Source organism: Heliangelus exortis, chromosome 20, assembly GCF_036169615.1.
Source record: "Heliangelus exortis chromosome 20, bHelExo1.hap1, whole genome shotgun sequence".
In the NCBI taxonomy this organism is placed as follows: domain Eukaryota; kingdom Metazoa; phylum Chordata; class Aves; order Apodiformes; family Trochilidae; genus Heliangelus; species Heliangelus exortis.
This window is the reverse complement of record NC_092441.1, coordinates 8,111,373-8,134,525: the sequence shown is the minus strand read 5'-3', so window position 1 is coordinate 8,134,525 and position 23,153 is coordinate 8,111,373. Positions and strand designations below refer to the sequence as shown.

The 23,153-nt window shown below is 47.7% G+C and overlaps 2 protein-coding genes across 2 annotated transcripts in view; both read left to right on the top strand.

Moving 5' to 3' along the window:
• SHISA6 (shisa family member 6) overlaps window positions 1-23,153 on the top strand; it is a 215,286-nt gene that overhangs the window by 7,644 nt on the left and 184,489 nt on the right. Inside the window, exon 3 of the mRNA XM_071763774.1 lies at window positions 5,786-5,946. Within this exon, the coding sequence (XP_071619875.1) occupies window positions 5,786-5,946 (161 nt within the window). The remainder of the gene's footprint in view (window positions 1-5,785; window positions 5,947-23,153) is intronic.
• Window positions 1-23,153, top strand: part of EVPL (envoplakin) — a 345,937-nt gene that overhangs the window by 283,237 nt on the left and 39,547 nt on the right. The window lies entirely within an intron of this gene.

The following is a 23,153-nucleotide window of genomic DNA, read 5'->3' as shown; positions in this document are numbered from 1 at the left end:
CCACGTTCTGCTCAGTGTGAAAGCTGTCTGCAAAAGGATGTCAGATGGATTTTAACTTTTAAATTACAAAATCATTACCTAACAGTTTCGTTCACTTTGGACCTGCTGGGTCACTGTTCAAAAGCAACAGTGCTACCTGTTGTGAGTTTTGTGACTGTGGAAAATCCCTCGCCTGTATCACAGCAGTGACAGGAGACTCCTCCAGTTTGTATATCCCTGTCAGATGTGTATGGTGCCTGAGGAAGATGTGCAGCCTAAACACTGCTGGAATCTGTTGCTCTGGAGACACAGCCTAAAGAACCTGTCCCAGAGGCAAGAGCTTTGCTTTCCAGTTGCTGATTCCACCTCCCATGCTAAAGACAGAGAAGATGAGATAAGAGGGACAGTTGTTCTCTCATTGCTCTGTAGCACCTGTACTACTTCTAATTCAGCTGCAATTGCATTTCCATGTACAAGCATTCATGCAGTGGGTGTCTTTATGGGATGTAATTATGTCACCAATGGGTTAGTTTGGAATTCACCAAGAGGAGTGAGTCAGGAAACCTGCCAGCCTCATTCTGCTGTCATCAGCCAGGGTGACAGCATGGTCCTTAGTCCATCTCTAATTAAGCTTTCAGTGAAACTCGTCATTGAAGCCAAACAAAATTCCAGGAGCTTCAGAAAAAAAATCTTGTATTTGCCATTAAGATTTTCCAGAGGATATCTGCCTTTTCCTTTTCTTAAGAAAGAATATTTCCTCACCTATGCTGGGTGCATGGGCACAAATACTTCACTTTTGGAAGGGTGTCCTAATGTTTCATTCTCTTCCTTCCTTACTCCATGTGTGCATTCACCCATTTCTGCTCACACACACCCACAGGCACCCATCACACACCCACTCAGGTTACTGTGCCAAACCATTTCCAGTGTTCCCCCTCATCCCCCCTGCTCTGGAGCTCCATCTGGCAGCTGCAGAGATAGGTTATCTCCTTTGCTGACCCGGGACTGATGCATCTCCAGGAGGCTGCTGAGCCCCTGCACTTTCAGCACCGTGATCTGTTTTATCCAAGTCTCTTCCACACGAAGGAGGCTGCATCCCAGAGAGGTTTGCTGGCAGCAGCAGCCCGGTGGTTCCCTCAGTGGATCACTTTGCAGTGGTGTTTGTGTAATCAATTAAAGCCCCATCCATCTGGCAGTGAGATCAGAGCACCATGGCCAGACACGGGCCCTGGGGGTGATGCCAAGGAGGCAGCAGAGATGGGGAGAGCTGACTAAGGGCTGGGCACATTTGCTTTCCTGTCTGCTGTTTCCCAGCTAGCACGGGGGGAATCACTCAGACAAGCAGCACAAACTGGAAGGTGGGACAACAAATCCCCATCTGGGCCAGGGGTAGCACGTGGCTCAGTGTGGTGAGCATTCAGAACTTCAGAAGGTGCTCAGTGGGGCCGGGGTCAGGCTCCAACCCAAACCAGGGGTGATGCCCGGCCGTGCTCTGCAAGTGAGCAGAATCCCTCTCCCTTGGAACTGTCCCCTCCAGGTGAGTGGCTCAGCTGGAGAGATTGCCTCCAGCTCAACTCCCTCTTTCTTTCCGGGTTAGTAAAGCATAGGGGAGTCTTTAACCTCACTCCTTTTTTTTTTTTAAAGACTTATAGTGAAATCCTGGCTGCGCTGAAGCTGATTGGAGTTCTGCCACCAGCTCCATCACAGCTCTGCTTTCAGCAGGCTTTTAGCTCAGCCAGACACTGCTCTTTTTATTGTGCTTTGCCAGATCCATTTGGTCACTCTTTTTCCATTCTTCTCCAAATTCACAGGGACTTGGTACAAGCAATTCTGCTTTCTGACACCCCCTCTTGTGAGGTCCCCAAGAGAGGGGATTTTCAGGTGGCAACTGAGTGAAGGTTTGTGTGTGCATCACCTGCACTACTGGAAATAGAAGCACAGAATCCTAGAATGTCAGGTTGGAAGGGACCTCAGGGATCACCTGGTTCAACCCTTCTATTATTGTTTATATGAGATGTCCCAGCACCCTGCTGAGCTGAGACTTCAAACTTTTCAGAGCGGGGGAATCCACATCCTGGGAACAATGCAAGTGTCTGACTGTCCTCAGGGTGAAAAATTTTCCTCTTGTGTTCAATCAGAATCTCCCCAGGAGTAACTTGTGCCCACTGCCCCTTGTCTTGTCCCTATGATTCCTTATAAACAAGGAGTCTCCATCTTCTTTGTAGCCATCTTTTAAGTATTGGAACATTGTAATAAGGTCTCCCCTAAGCCTTGTCTTCTCATGGCTGAACAAACCACAAAATACTCTGCTTTTCCCATCTCCTGTCCCTATCCAGTGTCCTCAGCCCTCTCTTCTCCAATCTTGTTTCCCACAGCCCACAGCCCAACCTTTTGGAGCTATCAGCAAAGCTCCCCTTGCCTTCAGGAGAAGGGATATGTGTGCCCACACATTCATACTGACATCCTGTGTTTCAGTTTCTGCCCCTTGCCTCTTGTCCTGTCACTGGACAGCACTGGGAAGGGCTCAGCTCCATCTGCTTCCCACCCTCTCATCAGTTATTGATACTCATTGATGAGATCCCCCTGAGCTTTTTGCTCTCAGGGCTGAACAGCCCTGGCTGCCCCAGCCTCTCCCCTGCCTATGAGTTGCTCCAAGCCCTTCATTACTTTTGTGACCCTGAATTGGACCCACTCCATGGTGTGCATGAGGAGCCCAGCACTTCAGATTGGTCTCACTCATGCTCTGTAGAGAGGAAGGATCAGCTCCCTCCAGCCTGGAGAACATGACTGATTATTTACTTACCTATAGCATGGAGAAGCTCCTCTCTTCCCTCCCACATCTCTGTGCCAGGGCTGAGAGCTGAATACCCTCCACATATCTGCTGGACTTCACCCTTTGCCTGGTCTTTAATGTGGGTTGTTCTGCTCACTGTCTTCTTGTTCTGGTTTGGTTTTCTGTCCCTCCCTGCCATTGCCCCTCTCCCAGCTTGCCTTGCCTTCACTCTTCCCTCTCTAGCAGGGTCAGTTGAACTCATCAACACTGGGGCCCAGCTGATGTCCAGCCATGCCACCCTACAGCTTGCCCCATCCCTTTTGGCCCTTTGCATGTCCAACAAGACCCTTTTTTAATTATTTTTTGGAAATGCCCACAGCTGCTTCTTTCCAACCCCCGTGTTCATCCCACTGTGTCTCTTCCTGAAGTGCTCACTCAGTTCAGAGTTTCCTGAAGGTCTTTCCCTGCTGCCCTACCTAGAGTAGGACCTGCTCTGCCTTAAGATGTCCCTCTGTGCAAGACTTTCAGTTGGTTTTTCTCCCATGCTGCTTGTCCAGCACTGGTGTGGAACAACACCCCTGATGTCAGTGTGTCTGGTTTGGGCTTAGGTGGAAAGAAGCTTTCATGTTTTCCCATTAATGCAGAAGCTGTCATAAATCATTATCTGGGGAAATCATCCCACAGTTACGCAGCTCTGGCTCCTCCAGCCCCTGCCACAGGTAGCACGTTCCGGGGAGTGAGGTTTGTTTGCTGGAGATAAGAGATGTGGCGTCACAGGAAGGTTTCTGAAGTGTCTCACAGCCTTGTGCAGGTGATTAGGATGCTGCTGGCAGCAATGGGACTAATTGTACCTAAATGGCTGCACACACCAGACCCGGAGATTTCAAGTGTTGCCCTGTTGAAGGTTTTGCAGTGGACAATCAGATGTACCTGAGAGACTTGTGCTCATCAAATCCTTCCTTCCTGTGGTGTCACTGACCTTCCACCAGTGTGGGGATCAGTGCTGCTTGGAGATAAACCTGATACGAGATGAACATGATTGAGTTCACAAGGAACTAAGCCTGTTTGATCCAAGTCAGTTTGATGTTCTTCTCCACCAATAATGTTTTGTTTTGCTGGTGCTGGAGTCTCTTTCCTCTCTGTTGCCATTAAAGCACAGTGAGGACACTCAGGACACTATTTGGTGTATTTAGGTTATGAGAAGATTACATCTTCAGCAGTGCTCAACCCGATCTGTTTCAGTCCCACACACTCAGGAGCTGGGTCTGCTTTTGCCAGCTCTGTTCAGTTCCTTTCAAGGATGGTGTGACAGGACAGACATCACTTCTCTCAGTACCACCTGGGGTTTCTTCAGGTCCTCTGAACAACCTCTTCCTTTCCGTATAGTTGGAATCCAACTCAGTGTCATGGAATTGTAGGGTCGTAGAATGGTTTGGGTTGGAAGGGAACTTGAAGATCATCAAGATCCAACCCCCTGGATGGGCAGGGACACATTCCACTAGACCAGACCTCACCCAACCTGGCCTTGGCCTTGTTATGTTGCGACCAACAAGCAGCCCAGAGAGTAGCTCTTCTTGATTTTCCTCCACCATGAAAAACAAAGAAGGGATTAAATTTTTTATCATCAGAGTTGTATTTTTGTTTCTGGTGGGGATCAGGAGCTCAGGTCCTTGTAGTGAAATGAGGCAACCAGGTGCCACTAATTACCAGGCAGTGGGCATGAGCTTGTGTCAAGCCCACCTGTGCCTGATTAGGGCAGGCCCCAGCTGCACATGAGCAGGATTAGGGGGCCAATAAAAGGTGAGGCCTGAAGCACAGGCTCAGCTCATTTCTGAGCAAGCCAGGGGAGAGGTTGGTCGAATCTGGAGCAGTAGCACTGAGCCGGGCTGACCAGTCCTGAGGGAAACAGGCTCAGAGCACTATTTGTGCACTTCTGCTGGAACACCTGTTGGGCCTCAGGGTGCTGTGCCCTAAGAGAGGGTCGTCCTTGCAACAGGTCCTGGTTGTAACCAAGGAACAACTGAGCATAGTTTGATGAGAAGCTGCTGACCGATGTTTCCATTATCTTGGCCACGTTTTTGTCCTCATGGAGAGCAGCAGGCTCAGGGCTGGGCTCTCAGGTGGCCAATGACTGAGAGGATGAAGCACATCTCACCAGCTCCAGCTGTTCCAGAGAATATTCATTTCAATTGCCTCAGGTGATTGCAGTGAAAGAAGGTAAACTGTCCATCCAGGAGACAGAGAAATTATGGGGCAGTTCAGCCTGGAGAAGAGAAGGCTCCAGGGAGACCTTAGAGCCTGTAAAGGAAGGGGCTACAAGAAAGCTGAGGAGGGGTTTTTCACCAGAGAGGGTAATGACAGGACAGGGGGCAATGATTTTGAACTGAAAGAGGGGGGATTTAGGTTAGATATCAGGAAAAAATTCTTCACTATGCAGGTGAAGAGTCCTCCAAGAAGCACACCGCCCCTATGGCTGTGTACTGAGCTTCTGGCAGAAAAAGTTCAAGGATTGAATGAGTGTAGGAGGGTGGACTCCTAATCTGATTCAATCTTAAACAAGTTTGTCTTGGGCAGAGCACTTTTGGTGTGAGCTGTAGAAGATGACAGTGCTGAAGTCTTAGGGCTGTGGGGTGCTCAGTGGTGAGGCTGTCTGAAGGCAGTGCCTGACACCATGGAGAACAGTTCATCTGAACTGACACTGACAGCAGGAGAATGATGGAGAGATAACATAACCCTGGGGTGAAGTGAATTAGTGGAGGCATCTGAAAAACTAAACAATAGCCAGGCAAGCTTGTAAATACAGGCAGTAGATTCACAAAAAGAAACTGAGCTTTTAGGCTAGGCCTTTTTTTTTTTTCTTTTTTTACTCACTTATTTGTTTATTTTCTTATTGTTGCTTTTTTTTTTTTGTGGTAGAAATCCAACTCTGCTGGACTGGCACAGTGACAGTGGAAGGGACAATACTGAATGCCATTCTAGCTACTGTGTGAAAACACATTTTGATCTTTTTCCCCTCTATTTCTTTCTCTGCAGGGCTCTGGCTGACATCTTAAGGCAGCAGGGACCAATCCCAATAGCACACTGTGAAAGAGAGACTATCTCGGCCATAGATACCTCCCCCAAAGAAAACACCCCTGTCAGGACATCTTCCAAAAACCATTACACCCCCGTGCGCACCGCCAAAAGTAACCCAGGTAAGTGCTGCTCTCCTGTCCCCTCTCCTCAGCCAGGGCTGCAACAGCAGCATCTGAGAAGGCAGCAGAACTTCATGCTTTACCAGAGTGGATTTTGTCAGGATTAGGATAATAAATGACTTTAAAAGGCAATCAGAGGAGTGCAAGGATCACTGTGGTGGTTCTTGAAGATTTTTTGCCTAACTGTTCTCTCCAGGCATTTGAAAAATTCAGAATCAGGGAGGCAGCAATTCAGCTTGTACCAAAATGTTCCTGTTAAGCTGAGGATGTTGTGTGTTTCCAGCAAAGCTGGTGTGCTCTCAAGCATAATTGGGCTCTCTGCACACAGCAGCTGAGAAGAAAGAAATCCGCATAATTGGGGCCACTTTATTAATTCAGGTGAACTATAGGCATGTGGAGAGAGAGTAGTGTGGAAGGTGACCTAGAGTATCCCAGGAGCTGGCCTGACGTCCTCTAGGAGCCTTGGCTTGGGAATCAGGACAAGTCAATTTTTTTCCAGCTTCTGCCAGCTGGGAGAATTTGGTCACATCATTTGTGTGCTCTTTGCCTTGATTTCCCCAGTGGCAGGAGGATGCCAGCCTCTTGGGTAAGGCTATTGTTGTGATTTATTTAATGCTTTGTACTATTGATAGTTGTCAAAACAATGTCTTGATGGTTGCTGACCACCTTTGTCAAGCAGGATGTGGTAGGCTGGCCATCACTTGCCATCTCTCAGTTGCAAAGGGCTGTGTGCCTCAAAGATGTGCCCTCATTCAGTCACAAGCTATTCAGCTTCACATGGAAGTTTCTGGGTGGCATTGCCTGACCTACATCACCAGGTGATCAGAGGGGGTATTGCTAATAGTCCCTGCTAGGAAAGCTTCTGAAAGAAGCTCTCAGGTGCTCCAAAACCTCCAGGGCTGGATGTGCCCTGCTCTTTGTGGGCAGGGACTGGTTTCCATTGCCTTGTCATGGTGACTTTTAGAAGGGTTTTGGTTCCCTCTGTGCAGACGGGACCAGGTGACCGTGTTCTCTGGAAGCCTCCCCTGCTGCTGGGAACAAAATAATTGCCCTGAGAACTCACAAGGATTTCTTTGCTTTCTAATTTTCACTCAGAGGTCAATGAACCCTGTAATTTTGTCTGCCAGAGAGTTCTACCTGTGAAATAAAAGGTTGGGCTGGAGAACGGTGCATGAGGTGGGGTGTCTGGAAGAGGAAGGGGCTTTTCCATATCTAGGGCTTGGGACTGGCTCTTGAGAGGATATGTGATTCTGCCTCAGGACAGAAACAAAAGAAAAAAAGGTTTGTGGCCAATGAGCAGCTATAGACACCTTCAGAGAAAAGCTCTCACATAAGCCTAATGATGAGAGGAATCCCTTTCTGCAGACCTCTTGTCGCATCCCACTGGCTCCTGTTGCTCGTGTAGGGCAGGAAAATGATGGTTCTATGATGATTCTAAAATCCTCAATGAGGATGCAGAAGAAATTCTTTGCTAGCAGCAGAAGAAACCATCTAGATACTGGAAGCCTGGGTTAGGAGTCATGCTGAGGCAGTGTCAAGTCTGAAAGAAGACAAATGGGAAGGTTTGAGAGGGGAATCACCAGCTGCAGTGTTCCCTGGCTTCTGGCCATAGCTGGTGGCTCCAAAGGACATTTTGAAGACTTAGTACTGCACTGGTGGAGGCACACAAGGACCAGAGCCCAGTGATTGGGGTGCTGGTGCAAATGGTCACTCTGCAAAGTGACAGTGCCTGGGAAGGGGTCTGCTCCGTCCTTGTGGGGACCAGAGAAATGATTCAAGGGCTGGAGCAGCTCTGCTCTGGAGCCAGACTGGGAGAGCTGGAGCTGCTCAGCCTGGAGAAGAGAAGGCTGCAAAGGGGAGACATTATTGCAGCATTTCAATACTTAAAGGGGCCTATAAGAAAGATGAGGTGAAAGATTTCAGCATGGTCTGTAGTGATAGAACAGGGGTGGTGGTTTCAAACTGGAAGAGGGCAAATTTAGACTAAATATTAGGAAAAAAACGTTTAGAGGGAAGGTGCTCAGCCCCTGGCCCAGGTTGGCCAGAGAAGCTGTGGCTGCCCCATCCCTGGCAGTGTTCCAGCCCAGGTTGGATGGGGCTTGGAGCAACCTGGGCTGGTGGGAGGTGTCCCATCTCCAAACCCAGCTCTACAGAGAGGGATTTCACTTCCAGCACAGCTTTCCTTCCATTGGCAGCCGTAGGAGGAACTGATTCCTGCTGAGGGGCAGCCAGTTGGACTGAATGTCACACCCAGACCTTGCCAAAGCTGGGAAGGGAAAACTTGCTCTTGTAGCTTGCCCAAAAGAACTTGTTCCTGGCTCAGTTGTATCCATTATTAACATGTCCTCATATATAATATGAGACAGAAAGCTAATCACTTACAAAAGATCATGAGCTCATAAACCAGCTCTACAGTCAATGGGGTTTTTTTTTATACACTTTCATTTGCAGACTAGAGGAAAGCTCTGTTGTAACTATTCTCTGTTACTCAGTTAATCTTCAGATCATTGCTGTAATCAGGAAATTGTACAAGTGAATGCAAACATCTTTTAGATTGGTAGGAAAGGAAAAGATGCAAACCAAGAATGGGTTCTAGCCCCTATAGCTAGGACAAAGCTGGTAAGCCCCAGTATGGAATTTAAAGAGGGGTCACAAAAAATACTTGTTTTTTTGGGAGGAGGTGAAGAAAAGAAATAAAAAGAGGGGAAGCAGGGCCATCTGGGAATAAAAGGGCAATGGTATGAAATGGCAGGATCCAGGCAAGAGCACTGCTCACTGGTGCTGCAGAGTGGCTTGAGAAAACCTCAGTGGGATCTGCAAAGCCTCTGCTCTGATGGCTGTGGTTTGCCTCAGGACTCCACAGTATGAAAGTTTAAGCAGCCAGAAAGGACAATGGTGCTTGCATACATCCTGAGATGGAATTTTGTATTTCTTTCACCTGGAACTTTTGTTTCCAAACTCCTAACTACGAGGGTGCCCTTAAATTTTTTTCCATTTGGCTTGGCTGGTGTCAGTGAACATACTGATTGTGGGTGACAGTGACAAATGGAGGTGGTGGAGCCCAAGCCAAGCAGTGTGTGCAGTGCTGCTGAGGAGCATGGAGCTCCTCTTACAAGGAGCAGCTGAGGGACCTGGGGGTGTTGAGCCTGGAGAAGAGGAGACTGAGGGGAGATCTTCAATGTCTCCAAAGATGTTCAGGGCATTGCTGCCACCATGCAGTGCTTTCAGAAGTGAAGGGTCCCCACTTGAGCCTGAGGCAGGGAGGTAAAATCTGTGCCTGGAATTTGCTGCTTCTGACAGCCCCCTGCATCAGGAGGCTGTAAGAGTCCAGACTTTTTTTGTACTTGCTGGAGAAAAGATTGTGGCCTAGTTTTGTGTTCTTCTGGCCTCTTAATTCTCAGAATGTGAAACTGCCTCACCAGCAGAATGTGCTGGGCTGAAACCAGCTCCAGATGTGCCAGTGAAGAGCTCACCTCAGGGGTAAACTGAGACAGTTTTGCAGTGTGAACAATCTTCCTGCATTCACCTGTGCTAGGGATGGGGATAGCAGGTGTGAAGAGTTATTGACAAGCATTACCAGTTTGAATGCAGCAAACAGCACAGGCTGGTGTTCTGATTAGCTTGATATATCTAGGGAAGGCTTTTAATAATCCATTTGAGTCAGGATGTTCCAGGGATGTATGTATTCAAAGTGTTGTTTTCAGCAGTGCCTACCACCCAGAGGCATCCTCTGAGCTTGTTCTGAATGGGAACAAAAATGCAAGAGAGGCCTTGAATCTTTCTGGCAGTTGTAGCTAAGGTCTTTAACCAAATACAGGCAGAGCAGGATGGGGAGTGCTTCCATCCTCATGGTTCCAGAGGGAGGAGATCCCATGGCCCTGGTGAAGCCCAGGCTGGATACACCTTCTCCTTGTCCATCCTTCTCCCCTTCCCCTCTCTGTTTTTCCCCAACTCTCCAGCTGTTCTCTGCTTCAGATCACTTCCTTTATTCATTCACTGAATTCTCCATCTTCTCCCCCAAATCCCCAGCAACTATTTGAATTAATTTACCGAGGCTCAGTGCAGAAATGGATGTCGAAGGCGTTCAGCTTCCCTGCTGCTTCACAGTTTGTGTTGTCATTTACAGCTGTTCAGGGGAATACAAAGCAGGTGTAAAATGAGCCCCAAGTTCCCACAGTAGTGTTTAACATCCCCTGTGCTCTGCTGTAAGAAACTAGTTAAGGTGCAGGCTGCTGAAGAATTAGGGAAACCACTTGGAAAAGGCCCAGAGAGTTCCAGGAACAAGGTTTGTTGGTTTGGTTTTTTTTTTAATGTTTTCTCCATACGCCTATTGCTGTTCAGTGACATTTAGAAAGAAAGAAACAGGACCAGCTTTGAAACCTCTAGGATCTGTAGACAACCAGGTGATTCAGTACCACTCCATCTGCTTTTTCCTCCCAGCACTCCCCTGTTGTGGAAAGCCCTGGTGCTTCCCACAACTTTCCCTCCCAGGAAAATCCCAAATGAGTGAATACGTTTTCTGAGCCAGCAGAAAATGTCAGATTTTTGAGGGGAAGAGTTATTCAGTGTCCTGGCATCCCAAACAGCATTGCCAAAAGGGAGGATGAGCTCAGCAGTGTGGGCAGAGATGGATGCTGCTGGAATTGGTGCTGGGTAGTTGAGTTTGGGACAGAGCTGCTGTCTTTGGTGTGAAGGGTGTAGGTTCTTCTCAGGTCAGCATCTCTTGAAGGGGTGGGCTGCAGTGTGTGCTTTAGGACTTCTCTGCCTGCACAGGGATGCTTTGTCACACAGGCACAGCCCTGACTCATTCAATCCCATAATCAAAGAGCCAGAGGTTTCAGACTTGCATTGGAAAATGAAGACTTTGTCCCAGAGTACTTGGAATGAATGAAAGATGGGAGAATGGATGGCTTGGAAAGTCAAGTGAAGGAGCTACAGTGCAATGAGCTTATCGACCTTGATTTCAAATGGATCTTTTAAACTGTTAAATCACAGAATCACAGAAAATGAGAGGTTGGAAGGGACCTCAAAAGAGCATTGAGTCCAATGTCCCTGCCAGAGCAGAGTCACCCATAGCAGGTCACATAGGAACACATCCAAGCAGGTTCTGAATGTCTCCAGAGAAGGATGTTTCTTTGCTTATCCTTTCTTAATCTTACTTCTTTGGATGTTCTCCCCCCCCCCCCCCTTCTGTTGCTGCCAAAGCTTAGGACCTGGTGCTGTGAGTTGATGGTTCTAAACTGGAAGAGGGGAATTTTAGACCAGATATTAGGAAGAAGTGATTTACAAAGTGTATGGTGAGACACTGGCCCAGGTTGCCCAGAGAGGTGGCAGAAGCTCCATCACTGCAAATACTCCAGGTCAGGTTGGATGGGGCTTGGAGCAACCTGCTCTAGTTGAAGATGTCCCTGCTGACTGCAGGGGTGTTGGCCTTTAAAAGTGTCTTCCAACCCAAACCCCTCTGATTTGATGATCTGATCAGGTGGAGCAGCCATAAAGGTTCATCAGATGCTGCCCCCTAATCCTGACAAGTGCAGCCTGAGGTCCCCAGCACTCTGCTGAGCCCCACAGCCTCCTCCTTCCCTCAGGCAGTCTGAAGCTGCACCTACTCCTGCTTCTAGTTATTGATTTATTCTGATCTCCTGAGTGTTCTACACACTGTAAAGTTTTAGGATAATCTGTGAAAAAGAACCTTTGGGAAAACTGTGTCCCACTAACAAGACTCGTGAGGCAACAAAATATCCCCAGAAGAAATCTATTTACTAGTGAACTTACTGGAGAACAAAAAGCAGCCACATTTGCAATCGTGTCTCACATCCAAATATCTCCCATGACTGATGTCAGAGTTTCATGCATCAAAACAGTTTGGGTTTTTTTTTAAAAAATGAAAGAAGGAAAAAAAAAAAGAGAAAGTCTGACTGCTGTGGGGCAAAAATTGTGGGTGGTGTGTGTGTGTACACAGGAATAAGTATAATATCTTGATGCTAAGTTGAAGCACAGAGCTGTGACAGAGGAACAACATCCAGAGCTGTGGGGTAAATATCTGGTGCCTGCTAAAAAGTATTTTGGTGGAATTTAGCATTCATTTGACAGAGTGCAGTCCCCCTGCCACAGGGCTGGGCACAGCAGTGCTTATCATCCACAGTGGTATCTGGAAACTGGAGGTTACTATGGTAACAGCATTATTTATTTATTTATTATTTATTTAATTTTATTTTTTTTTTAAGAGAGAGACTAATGCAAGTTGTGAGCAGGAGAGAAGCTTTAGCATATTGATCTACTTTGAAACAAAACCTCCCAGGAAAGCTCAGCCTGCTGGAAACAATACAAAAAAGCAGATGGAGAGCGTGGCAATGAAGTGAAGCAGGCTCTGCTGGCACCATCCTCCAGTGGGGGAGAGGCAAGAGGGTGGAAAAAGTCTGGGAATCTGAGGCAGGAATGTCAGCAGGCAGGGACCTGCCATGGTGCAGGGGACAGGGGGGCTGTGAGCATCTTCTGGGTGCTGTGAGCACCTTCTGGGTGCTGCCCTGGGTGGCATTTTGCTGCACGCATGAAGGGCTGGGAGCATGCAGGGCTCCTTCTCAGAAGTGGGCTTTGGGTTTTTTGTAACAGTTTTTGGGTTTAAGGGCAAATCTCGGGGCTGATGGGGGTATGGCATCCTGGGAAGTGGGACTGATGGATGCAGGGGAGTCACTAACTGGGAACAGTGAGAAGGAGTTCTGGAGAATGGAGACCATGTGTGTGTGTAGGAGGTCCAACCTGATACATTTGGATGCTTTCCTGATTCCTGAATCTGTACAGCTGGATCAGGAATGGAAAAGAAATGTTGTTCTCAAAGCTTACAGAAGCAGAGATGGAAATCCCAGAACACCTAAGGGGGAGGCTGGTTCATGCTCTTCTCCTGTGCTGCTCACACTGCTTTGTGGGTGATGGGAGAGAAGGATCCATGAGCCAGGGGCTTTCCCTCACCCCATGCTCCATCCTCCCCTTCCAGACCTGGGCAGGGATGGGGAGCAGAGCTCTGTTAGATCAAGGACCTGGCAAAGGGACTCTGGAGGAATTTTGAGTGCTGTGAGAAAGGGCAGAACTGGAGGGGGTACTCCTTTCCCTATAGAGCAGGGGGAGTCTGACCTGAAGTTGTTGCCATACCATCCCAGCATGCAGCTTCTCAGGCTTGGGTCTTCTGGGAGCACCTGGGAAACAGGGCTGGGGGGGTTGGGAGGGGAGCAACACAAAGCTCAACCCCAGCCCTTCCAGTGGGAGGGCAGCAGGTCACCCAAGGATGCAGTAGGCAAGGGGAGTGATGCTCCTGGCTAGGTTCTGGGCTACCCTGTGTTTTGATTTGAATCTGCAAGCTTGTTCATCTGTCCTCTTCAGCTCCAATTTCAGGGGGACTTGAATCAACTCAATGACTCTTCTCACCTTGAAGCAGAGGTCTCAGTCCTCTTCTCATATCTTCTGCCTTGGCCACTGCACTCTGCCCTGACTCTGGTGCTGTCACATTATTAAATTGGCTGATTTAACTCATGATAGCAGCTTCCCAGTCCCTGAAGGGGGTCTAGAGGAAAGCTGGAGTAGGGCTTTTTACATGGGTATGTAGTGAGAGGACAAGGGGCAATGGTTTACAACTTGAAGAGAAGAGATTCAGATTAGATCTTAGGAAGAAATTCTTCACTGTGAGGGTGCTGAGCCCCTGTCCCAGGTTGCCCAGAGAAGCTGTGGCTGCCCCATCCCTGGCAGTGTTCCAGCCCAGGTTGGATGGGGCTTGGAGCAACCTGGGCTGGTGGGAGGTGTCCCTGCCCATGGCAGGGAGTTAGGATCTAAGTGATCTTTAAGGTGCTTTCCAACCCAAACCATTCTATCATTCTATGATTAACCCAGCAAAATCAGCTCAGGAAGAGGTCATTCAACATACGATGAAATGTAGGAGTGCAATCAGGAGCAGGACCAAGGGGGATTACTCTGTTTAGGCAGCACTGAATTTGAAACCACTGAGCTGTGTCCCAGGTAGCTGTATCCTTGAATGTGAGTTTTAGAGGTTGCCTGTGAGCAAGCCTGCAGGAGAGCCTGTGCCTAAATGTTCTGGGAACTTGGTGTCCAACTGGGATTTGACTATCAGCACCTTCAAGGCTCCAAGCACTTTGAGATGAAGTGGCTGAGGTTCAGGCCAGCAGCCTGGGGATTTTCCAGAGCTCAAGTATGACACCAGGGTGGCATTTTACAATCAGAATAATTCTGCTTGTAGTTAAGGTATTTTTGTTTTAAATTGCTCAGGAATTTCCTTGGGGAAAAAACCCAAAAAACAACTAAGGCCACTGTCTAACCAGTCCTGTCCTGTCCTTCAGCTCTGCTGGGTACTGGGAAAGGGTAAAATTTCCATAGCAGGTTTGCTTCTCTCTGTTTCTGTGTGTCTTGCTAGATCAATTATTGTTTGTAAAATGCATTAGATCTTCAGATGAAAGGCAGAAACACAATGTTTTCTTCCATTAATCAGAGCAGTTTACACAAAACATCAATTTAAAATGTTAAAGCCAATTTGCAACTCGTATTGACAACCATTAAATTTTCCTCCAGAAAGTAATGCAGCTACTTGCTTTTGACACTGTGAAGGATGAAATCTTTATAAGGACATGCTGTGGGTTGAGCTTCTCCCATTTCATGACTGCTGATCCTATCACACTCTGTAGAGTAAGCAGAGGTGAGGAGCTGGAAGCATTTCTCCAGTAATAATGTGCCACCATCAGTGAACTTTCCTACCCCTCTGCTCAAATATTTCAGCTCAATCTCTGCTCTGCTTTCATCACCACCAGCTTCTTTTCTTTGAGTTCAAAATGGTGCAAAAATGTCCTGAAACAAAAATTCACTGCTTTGTGCCTGGCATTATCACCAGAGGTGGTGAACTCCCCAGCTGACCCCTGGCCACTGCCTCCAAGAAGAGCAGCAGCACCCAGGCTCTGCAGAGGTGTAAGCAACTCTTGCATGGTTTGTCATGGCAAACCACCTCCTTATTACAGACAGGGGAGAATAAAGGTGGTACTGAGGAAGCCCTGGTTAACTTCTCATAAGTTAGTCCTTGAATATGTAATGAATAGCTCATCTGACATCCAGGTGTGTAGCTTTTGAAAGACCCTTGCAGGACCCTGGCTAGGGTGAGGGGAAGCATCACCAGCAGTAGGTATTGCTCAGGTCTCTGAGAACCTGGTTTATTTGTGTTTTGACTTTGGCATTTAAATCCTAAGAGGCTTAGTCAGTTATCTTTCATTGTCTTGTCTCAAAGTCTGTTTGACCAGAGCAAGGGGGTGAGGAGCAGTCTGCAGGGCTGCCTTGCCATTGCATCCACAAGTGCTTCCCTACCCCAGGCAGCTTGACTTCTCCAGCACAATGCTCACAGCTGCATGGTATTTTCACCTTCTGGGGTGTTTTCTGGTGGCTTTCAGCAAGAGATTGTTTCGAGGCTGAAAGATGGCAGGAAAGGTCTGGTTCATGCTGAAGATCTGAAGACAGCTTTTGTTGTTGGCTGCAAGCAGCTTTTTTCAGCAGTGCAGTCCCTGCTCTTCTTGGCACATGTGTAGCTTGGAAATGAAGTGGGTCTTGCCTCACTTCCCCTTCTCTGAAGCTTTATTACCCCTCAAACTGTCTTACTTGTTGCAGGTACCTGAAAAGACTCCCAGGTGGCTATTTAGATGAGTGTACCTAAGTGTACCTAAGAAGGAACGATGTCCTCCTCCATAAAAGGATGAATCTAACTACTTCTGCTGATTGATTTAAAATATTTGAGAAGGAAGGGAAAGGGAGTACATCTGTCACAATCTCCCTTGCAATCAGAGAAGTTAATGGAAAGATTCCTTCTGACTCTCCTGGGCTTTGGACAAGGCTCTGTACTACGACATTAGCAAATAATGTAGTTCACGTCTCATCAAATCCTGCTCAGGAAAATAATTCTAATATATGTGGATGGCCTTTTGCAGCTCTCTCCCCAAATCTGTCCCTGATTTGTCAGCTGTGCCAACACCTCTATCTTCTAGTGTTAAATCCCTTCTGTGGATATCTGTTGCTCTCTAAATCAAGCCCCACACAAGATGTTAAATTGCTGCCAGACACAGAGCGGTGGCCCAGAGCTTGGAATGACCCCTCTGGAAAGGCAGTGAGGTAAATATTAATGCTTGAATCTGTGGCTTTCTACCCAATGTCTCCCAGCTGCAGGGATGAAGCCTCTGTGGTACTTGCTTTCATTTCACACCTCTCTGCCCTGGGTCTAAAGCTTTCCCTACTCAGAAAGCATTTCTCAGCAAGCTCCATGGGCAGGGTGCAGTTATCCTGTCCCTGTCATGCTTAGCAGAGGGACCTGAAATCCCAGTTGTCCCTAAGGACACCTGCTAGATCCCTGTACTGGTCTCACAGACAGCCTGCACTCAAAATTCAGGTACCTCAGCACCCCATCTCCCCTGCAGCAAGCAGTGCTGTGGTCCCTGTAGGAAGGTTTTTTGGGGAGCTGAAGTGCTGCCTGAGATCATCGACAGTGAGGGTGGCATCCAGGTTGCACAGCTCAGCAGAACAAGTGTTTCTGTTCAGTCCTACAGAAATATTAAATATTCAGTGATCAGGAAGCAGGGTGGGGGAGGGAAAGCTGAAAGAGCTCTTTATGTGCAGGCTACAGTCTGGTAACTCCAACCACCTCTCTGGAACCTCCTATTACTGCCCTGGGGTGGGGTCATTGAGGATCTCAGAGGTTCTTATCCCAAGTTTCCAGGTTTGTGACTGCCCACATTGCATCACTTCATTGCCTGGCACTGGGGAAACCACGCAGCACAGAGTTAGCTGATGTCTTCTTTCTTCTGAGGCTATTTGTCTGGTGTGGGATGTCCTCTTTGCTGAGCTCCAAAGAAGTACAGGAACGACCCAAAGGGCTTTTGTCCTCAGCCCCTCTACTGTGGCAGAGGGCAGCCCTAGAACCTGAACTAAAGGACTGATTACCTCTCCATGCTCCACTTGCCTGAAATGGTTCTGAGTGGCATCAAAGGATTCAGTTTTTTTTTCTGAGTTGATAAGCTGAATTTTTCTTCCCCAGCTGGCACTCAGTGCCACTTTTGCCCTTCTTCTTGCCTCTCCTGAAGAGTCCTCAGCTTGTTGTGTCTCATTTCCAGGTTGCTGCAGAGTCCCTGGTACCCCTGCAGTGTCCACTTTCCCAGCCCAGACCACAGTTCAAGTTCTGGTTTCATTTAGCTGAAACTCCTGGCAAAACCATTTCTGCCAATCATTCCTGACTGTACCCCATGGCTTTTCATCCCTGGCACCCTTCTTGCAGTGCTTATCTAATCCAGTTCCTTCATGTATCTCTTCATCCCCCTTTTCTACATTTCACTGCTACTTCTTATGTGTGCTTGTGGCAGCTCCTCTGTCTGTCACCATTTCTTACTATTCTGGATGGATGCAGTGGGAAAAAAAACCCAACATTTTGTGTAAGATCCCCACACTCTTCAGCCAGGACTGGTGGGGGTGAGGACCATGCTGAGCACCAGGCAGGTTTGGGATCACTATGACTGGAGAGCAAAGAAGATGAGGGCCTGAGGCAGAGCAAGTGGTGAAGACCTCTACCAGTGATCCCCATGGCTGATCTGGAGGAGTGAGCAGTGGAAGAAATTATCAGAGCCCTCCTCCTTTCAACTTGTGCAATTTAGTAGCCAGAAGAGCAAGAAGTCTGCAACTGTACATCTGCTTCCTTCTCAATAGAAGAATCCAATGATCTTCAGATGTTTGACCCTACCACACTTGGGCTTTTTAGCATCTTTTTGAGCTCCTGTTCTGGCCTTTCTGCTGTCATACCACATGTACATAGCTGTGTGTGTCCAGGCTGGCAGGCACAGGCACTTCAGGAGCTGACAGGCAGTCCCTGGTGGCTTGGGTGGGGATTTAGATGTGCTTGCACAGACATGGTCCCAGCATTGCATTAAGTTGCAGGGTATCACCTGTGAACATCAGTTTAACATAATTGTCAGAATGATACTTGGTGGAGCTAATGAAATATTTACCTTTGAGCAGCTGTAAGATCATTAATGTTTCACTGCTGCCAGCCAGCCCTTTCCTGATTTACATTCTTGAATTGTTTATGAGCCTGGTTAGACTGCCCTTCATCAATCATGGACTCAGGCTTTTCTGGAGCACTTTGAGTTGCCTTTTCTGGGGCAAAACCCCTCTGCCCTGCTGGCATCCATGGTAAGAAACCAAGAGATGGAGGCTGGCACAAGCACTAACTTTCCATCATCCTCCCCCAGGTCCTTCCATCTCACCTGCAGCATGTCCTGGGGTCTCAGAGCAGAGGCTCAGAGCACTGGGATGGACATGGTGCTATGGCCAAGCTCACACTTTCTGGCTCTCTGTGAAGTTTGGAATCACACAATTGTTCTGATTGGAAAGGACCTTTAAGATCATTGAGTGCAACTGTTAACCCAACCCTACCAAGTCCAGTGCTAAACCACATCCCTGAGCACCACATCTGCATGGCTTTTAACCACCTCTAGGGATGGAGACACTTTTGCTCCTTTCCTACCAGCTGTGATGTCTTGGCATCCCTGGGATTGGTGTGTGAGTGCCTAACTGAGGGGTGTTGACTTAGCTCAGGGGTAGGCAGGAGACACAGGACAAGTCCAGCTGTTGCTTTGCCTTTGGAAAAGGTGAATCCTCTGAAAGACAAGGATAAAGTGAGAAGGGAGGGCAGATTTTCTTCTTGAGGGAATGTCCATGGGCTTTCTAGCAATGAAGTAAAGACCAGAGCTAACTCCAGTTTGGGCTTGCATGTATTTTTCTTCTTCTTTAAGAGGAAGTATGTGCAATGAAATATCTGGCTTGTTAGGTTGGGAGATTCTTTTTCTGTTGGTCAGTTGTGTCTATTCATTTACTATAGCTAAAGATACAGATTTAAAAATTAAAACACAACAAACAAATCCCTACCTATCAGAGCTGCAGATGCTCAAATCTGTAATTGCCCTCAGGGTTTTAGGGACAAAGCTAAGCTTGAGGGAGCTGTCTCTCCCAGGCATGTGTTATGTATGCTTCAGGAATCTCCCCTGTGCTAGATGAAAGGGGATTCTGCAACAGAAAAATGTTATCTTTTTTTTCTTCTTGGGTAATCTGACGTCTTGATCAAAAAGGAGGGAAATTTTTAAGGCAGGGATTACAAGAAAATTAAAGCAATATGTATCTTCAAAATGCAAGGCTACTCAAGGAAGATAAAACCTCTGACATGTTAATCTTTGCACTACTGAATCTCCAGGGAGAGGAGGGGTGGCTGATGGCAGGAGATTCCCACATGCAGGGTAGGGGCTATTTCTGATGATCTGCCTAAAACTGAAGAATCAGTGAAGTTTTGTATAAAAACTTCCCAATGAAATGGTGAAAAGTAACCTGGTTTAGACAAGATTCACCCAAGGGCTTTTAAAGGAGAGCTGCTGAGTTCCCCTGACATTCAGGCGTGCATTTAATTGGCCTGTGCCATCCTCCTCTTCAGAGAAAATTCTGGGAATGTGAAAGATGGGGTTGGGAGAGCAGGGGCACTGCAAGGGGGATTACAACAAAAGGAGGCAGAGGAGTCGAGATGGCCTTTGTGAAAGGAGGGCACACATTCTGAGTCTGCTCTGAGTGTTCCGGGAAGGGCTCGACTGATGTGTGGATGGAAGTGACTTTTTCAAGGCAGTGTTGTGATTTTTCTTTGGAAATTGTCAGCGGGGTCTTTCATCAGCAGTGCTTGTGAATACCATGGGATAAGAGGAAAGGTCGTCTCAAGAATTAATAACAGATTAAATGGTAGAAAGCAGTGGATGAGAACAAAGAGCCTGGTTTTGCACTGGGCAGATGATTAGAGTCCCAGAAGATCTGCTTTGGGACATGTGCTGCTCAGTGTATTTTTGAGTGATCTATGAAAGATGTACGATGAGGTGACAAGAGGTTGTGTGTCATGTGGAATTATTCTGAACTCTCAAACCTGAAGTTGAGAGCAGGGACTTAGCTGGATGGAGGTAATAATATAGTGCAAAAGTTTCCAACGTGAGAAGGAAGGCAGCAAGCTGGCCATTGGACAGGGAGCTAATCAGGGACAGTGAACACCTAGCTGGGGTTTTAGGCCTCAGTAGTACCTACTCCATCTTTGTATTTAGTTGTTTAAAACATGAAGTCTTGGATAAAATCTGGTTTATGGTTACAATGTTTATCCAAATCCCTGGCTGATCTCACCCTTCCAAAAATCAGGACAGCTTTGATCAATCAGGTTTCCTCTAAGACCTCTGGATACTGTAGCTGAGGGTCAGATCCATTCAGAAATGAGGGACATCTTAAAAGCAATATGGTCCTGGAAGGTTGCATAACCAGGAGTGCTGCAGGGACCAGGGCTGTGCTGGGCAGAGTCCTTCTCAAAGGTGTGGCTTGCAGCATCCTCAGTGCATACAGCACCCAAAAGAGCCACCTCAGTCAGATTGTTTGCACTTCAGACATGCCTTGGACCACAGCCCTGTCCTCCCAGGCCCCCCTGATGGTTCTTCAAGTCAGACAGCTCTGCAGATGCTCAGGGAAGCAGCTCCTGCTCACAAAGGCACGTTGCTCTCCTTGACCTATTTGCTCATTACCTCCACAAATGTGATTTTGATTAAGGAATTTTCCTAAGTAATTACTACAGCATTAGCAATTCAGCCAAAAAGAAAATAGTCCAAAAAAGCATCGTGGCATGGGATCTGCCCCAGGCCAGCTTGCTGGCTGCCAGTGAACTGCTGGGGATGGAGAGCAAACTCCAGTGCCACAGGACAGATGGATGGAGCTTCGTTCTGTCCCCCGGGACATGGGGACCTCCAGGTCACATAACAGATCTTTGTGTGGCTTCTGCTGCTCACCATCGTCCTCCCCTGGAGTCTGGGAGATGTTCTGACACCCCCTGCACATTCAGGGGTTAAACACAACTTTGACTTTCAGTTGAGTGTTAAAATTGAGCTGCCTGCTGAGCTCTTGTTTGGAGCAGAGGGGGAGGAAGATAATACCTCCCTAGCAAGAACAGGCTGAATCCGAGGAGCTGGCTCAATGGTGGCAGTGGCACCTCCCAGCCTGGTTGGCAAGGGGCAGGTTCTCATGTGTCAGGTCCCTGCTGGTACCCCCTGTGCATCATGGCACAGCCCAAGCTGCTGAAGCAGCCCCCCCTTGACAAGCTGACCTCAGCATCCTTCCCCATATGGCTTTGCAGTGGTTTTACTGAGCCATGAAATTCTTGCTTGTTAAGAGTTTGCCATGAAGGAACTGCCAGAGCTTTTGCTCACAGGAGATGATGAAAATCATGTGTAAATCTGGCCCAGGACTGTGAAAGGACAGGCTCAAAGTGACTCAGCTCAAGAAAATTGTCGTCCCCAAGTAAAACTGCTTGAAAAGGAGGCCAAAGCTGAGCTCCTTTTCACTCAAGAAAGGCAGACCAATAATGGTGACACCTTTAAGATCAAAGCAACTGGCTGAATTCCTGGTAGTTACTCTCTGAGAGTAACTACCTAGTAAACAAAGCCAGAACTCACTTTCTGCAAGCAGCTGCCTGAGCCTTCAGCAGCTTTCTAATGCAGCTCTGGGAGAATGCTGCCAAAAAAAAAAAAAAAAAAAGGGACTCTTTCCAAGGCTTCGGCAGTAGAAATATAAATATCCCCCATGTTAATTTTGGGTGCCATAATCCATCAGTGGCTGTCTTTTGCAATTTAACTCTATGACATCTCCTGACAGCATGGGCAGTAAAGCATTCCCTTGCTAATGTAGAACAGGCAGGTGCTGGGGCAGGTTGCTTTCAGCAGCCCATGATGCTAAAGAGAAGGCTGCAGGAGGGCTGGGATGATCTGGGTGTGTGGAGCCATCTGGGAGGCAGCAGCTACCTGGTGCAGTCACTGGTTGGGGGTGATCAGGGGTGGAAATAGTGAAAGCCATGAAGAGCTACAGGGCATGGAGAGGTCTGACCAGCATGGCCTGATGGCTCAGCACAGTGGTGCAGACAGGAGTTGGTGATAAAAATGGAGCCTGGGTTGCAGTGTGTCACGTGTTGTCCTCAAGTAAATCTTGTGAAAGATCCTTTTAATGCTCTACTAAGTGATTTTAAATCGTGGTGCCATGGGGCAGGCTGGGACATCCTGTTGCACTGCAAAGGGAGCAGATCCCAGCAGGCCAGAGAGAAAGGGACTGAGCCCCATGGACAGTGATCTTGCAGCCAGATCTTGGAAATCCAGGCAAAACTGTGCTGTTGCTCACAGCAACTCATGAACTTGGGTATAGAACAACTCTTCCTCTGGGACCTGCAGGGATCTCAAAACAGAAATCTGGTGCTGAAGTCCCATGTTCCCATTTGGCTTAGGAGCCCATATGATATAGGAGCCCTTCTGTGGTCACACCCCAAGATTGCATCTCCATAAGGGCAAGAGATGATGAGCCAGGAGCCACAGGGTTCCTGTCCTTCAGCAACTTGAGCCATTAATGCCTGTTCTTGGCACTGGCAGTGTGAGGCTCAGCACTTTGACCCTTCACAGCCAGGCAGCACATCTCCCAGGCTTTGCCTCCTTCAAACAGCCAGGAAGTGCTGAGCTCCTCCAGTTTGCCACACATGCTGATTTACTAGTATTTTGTTATTTTGGCAGAAGACTCTCATCTGTCAATTTTCTCCAACCTCTTCATTCAGCTCGTGAGTACATTCAAACACCTCCAGGAATTTTCCCCAGTTCTGTCACTTCTTCTCAGTAGCCTTTTAACTTACACTTGTTTTCCTCTTCCTTATTCACTAAAATTTTAGTTTTAACATCACCCTTGTCTTTTAGGTCTTGTTGTAGACCTTCATTCCCTTTGTTTCTGTTCAGCTATTCCCAGCCCAATCCGGACTGCTCTGCTTACACCTCTAAACCCTGTTGGAGCAACAAATGTCAAGCATTAAACACATACAAGTTGTTGGGGTTACATTTGACTTGTTAAACCTGAGTTCTCAGTCCACAGCAGGGTATTCCTCAGGGATCTCTGCTTTGGGATCCTAGTAGGATCCCACTGCTGGAAAGCATCTTGGCCACTGCAGTCTGCACAGTGTTGATGCCGTGGTCACCCCTTGCTTGTCATCATAAAGGATGGAGCCATCTTCAAGGAGCAGTCAGCTGGGGAGCAGCCCAAGTTCAGGAATTCAAAGAGGCTTGGAAATATAATCAGCTGATAATCAAGAAAAG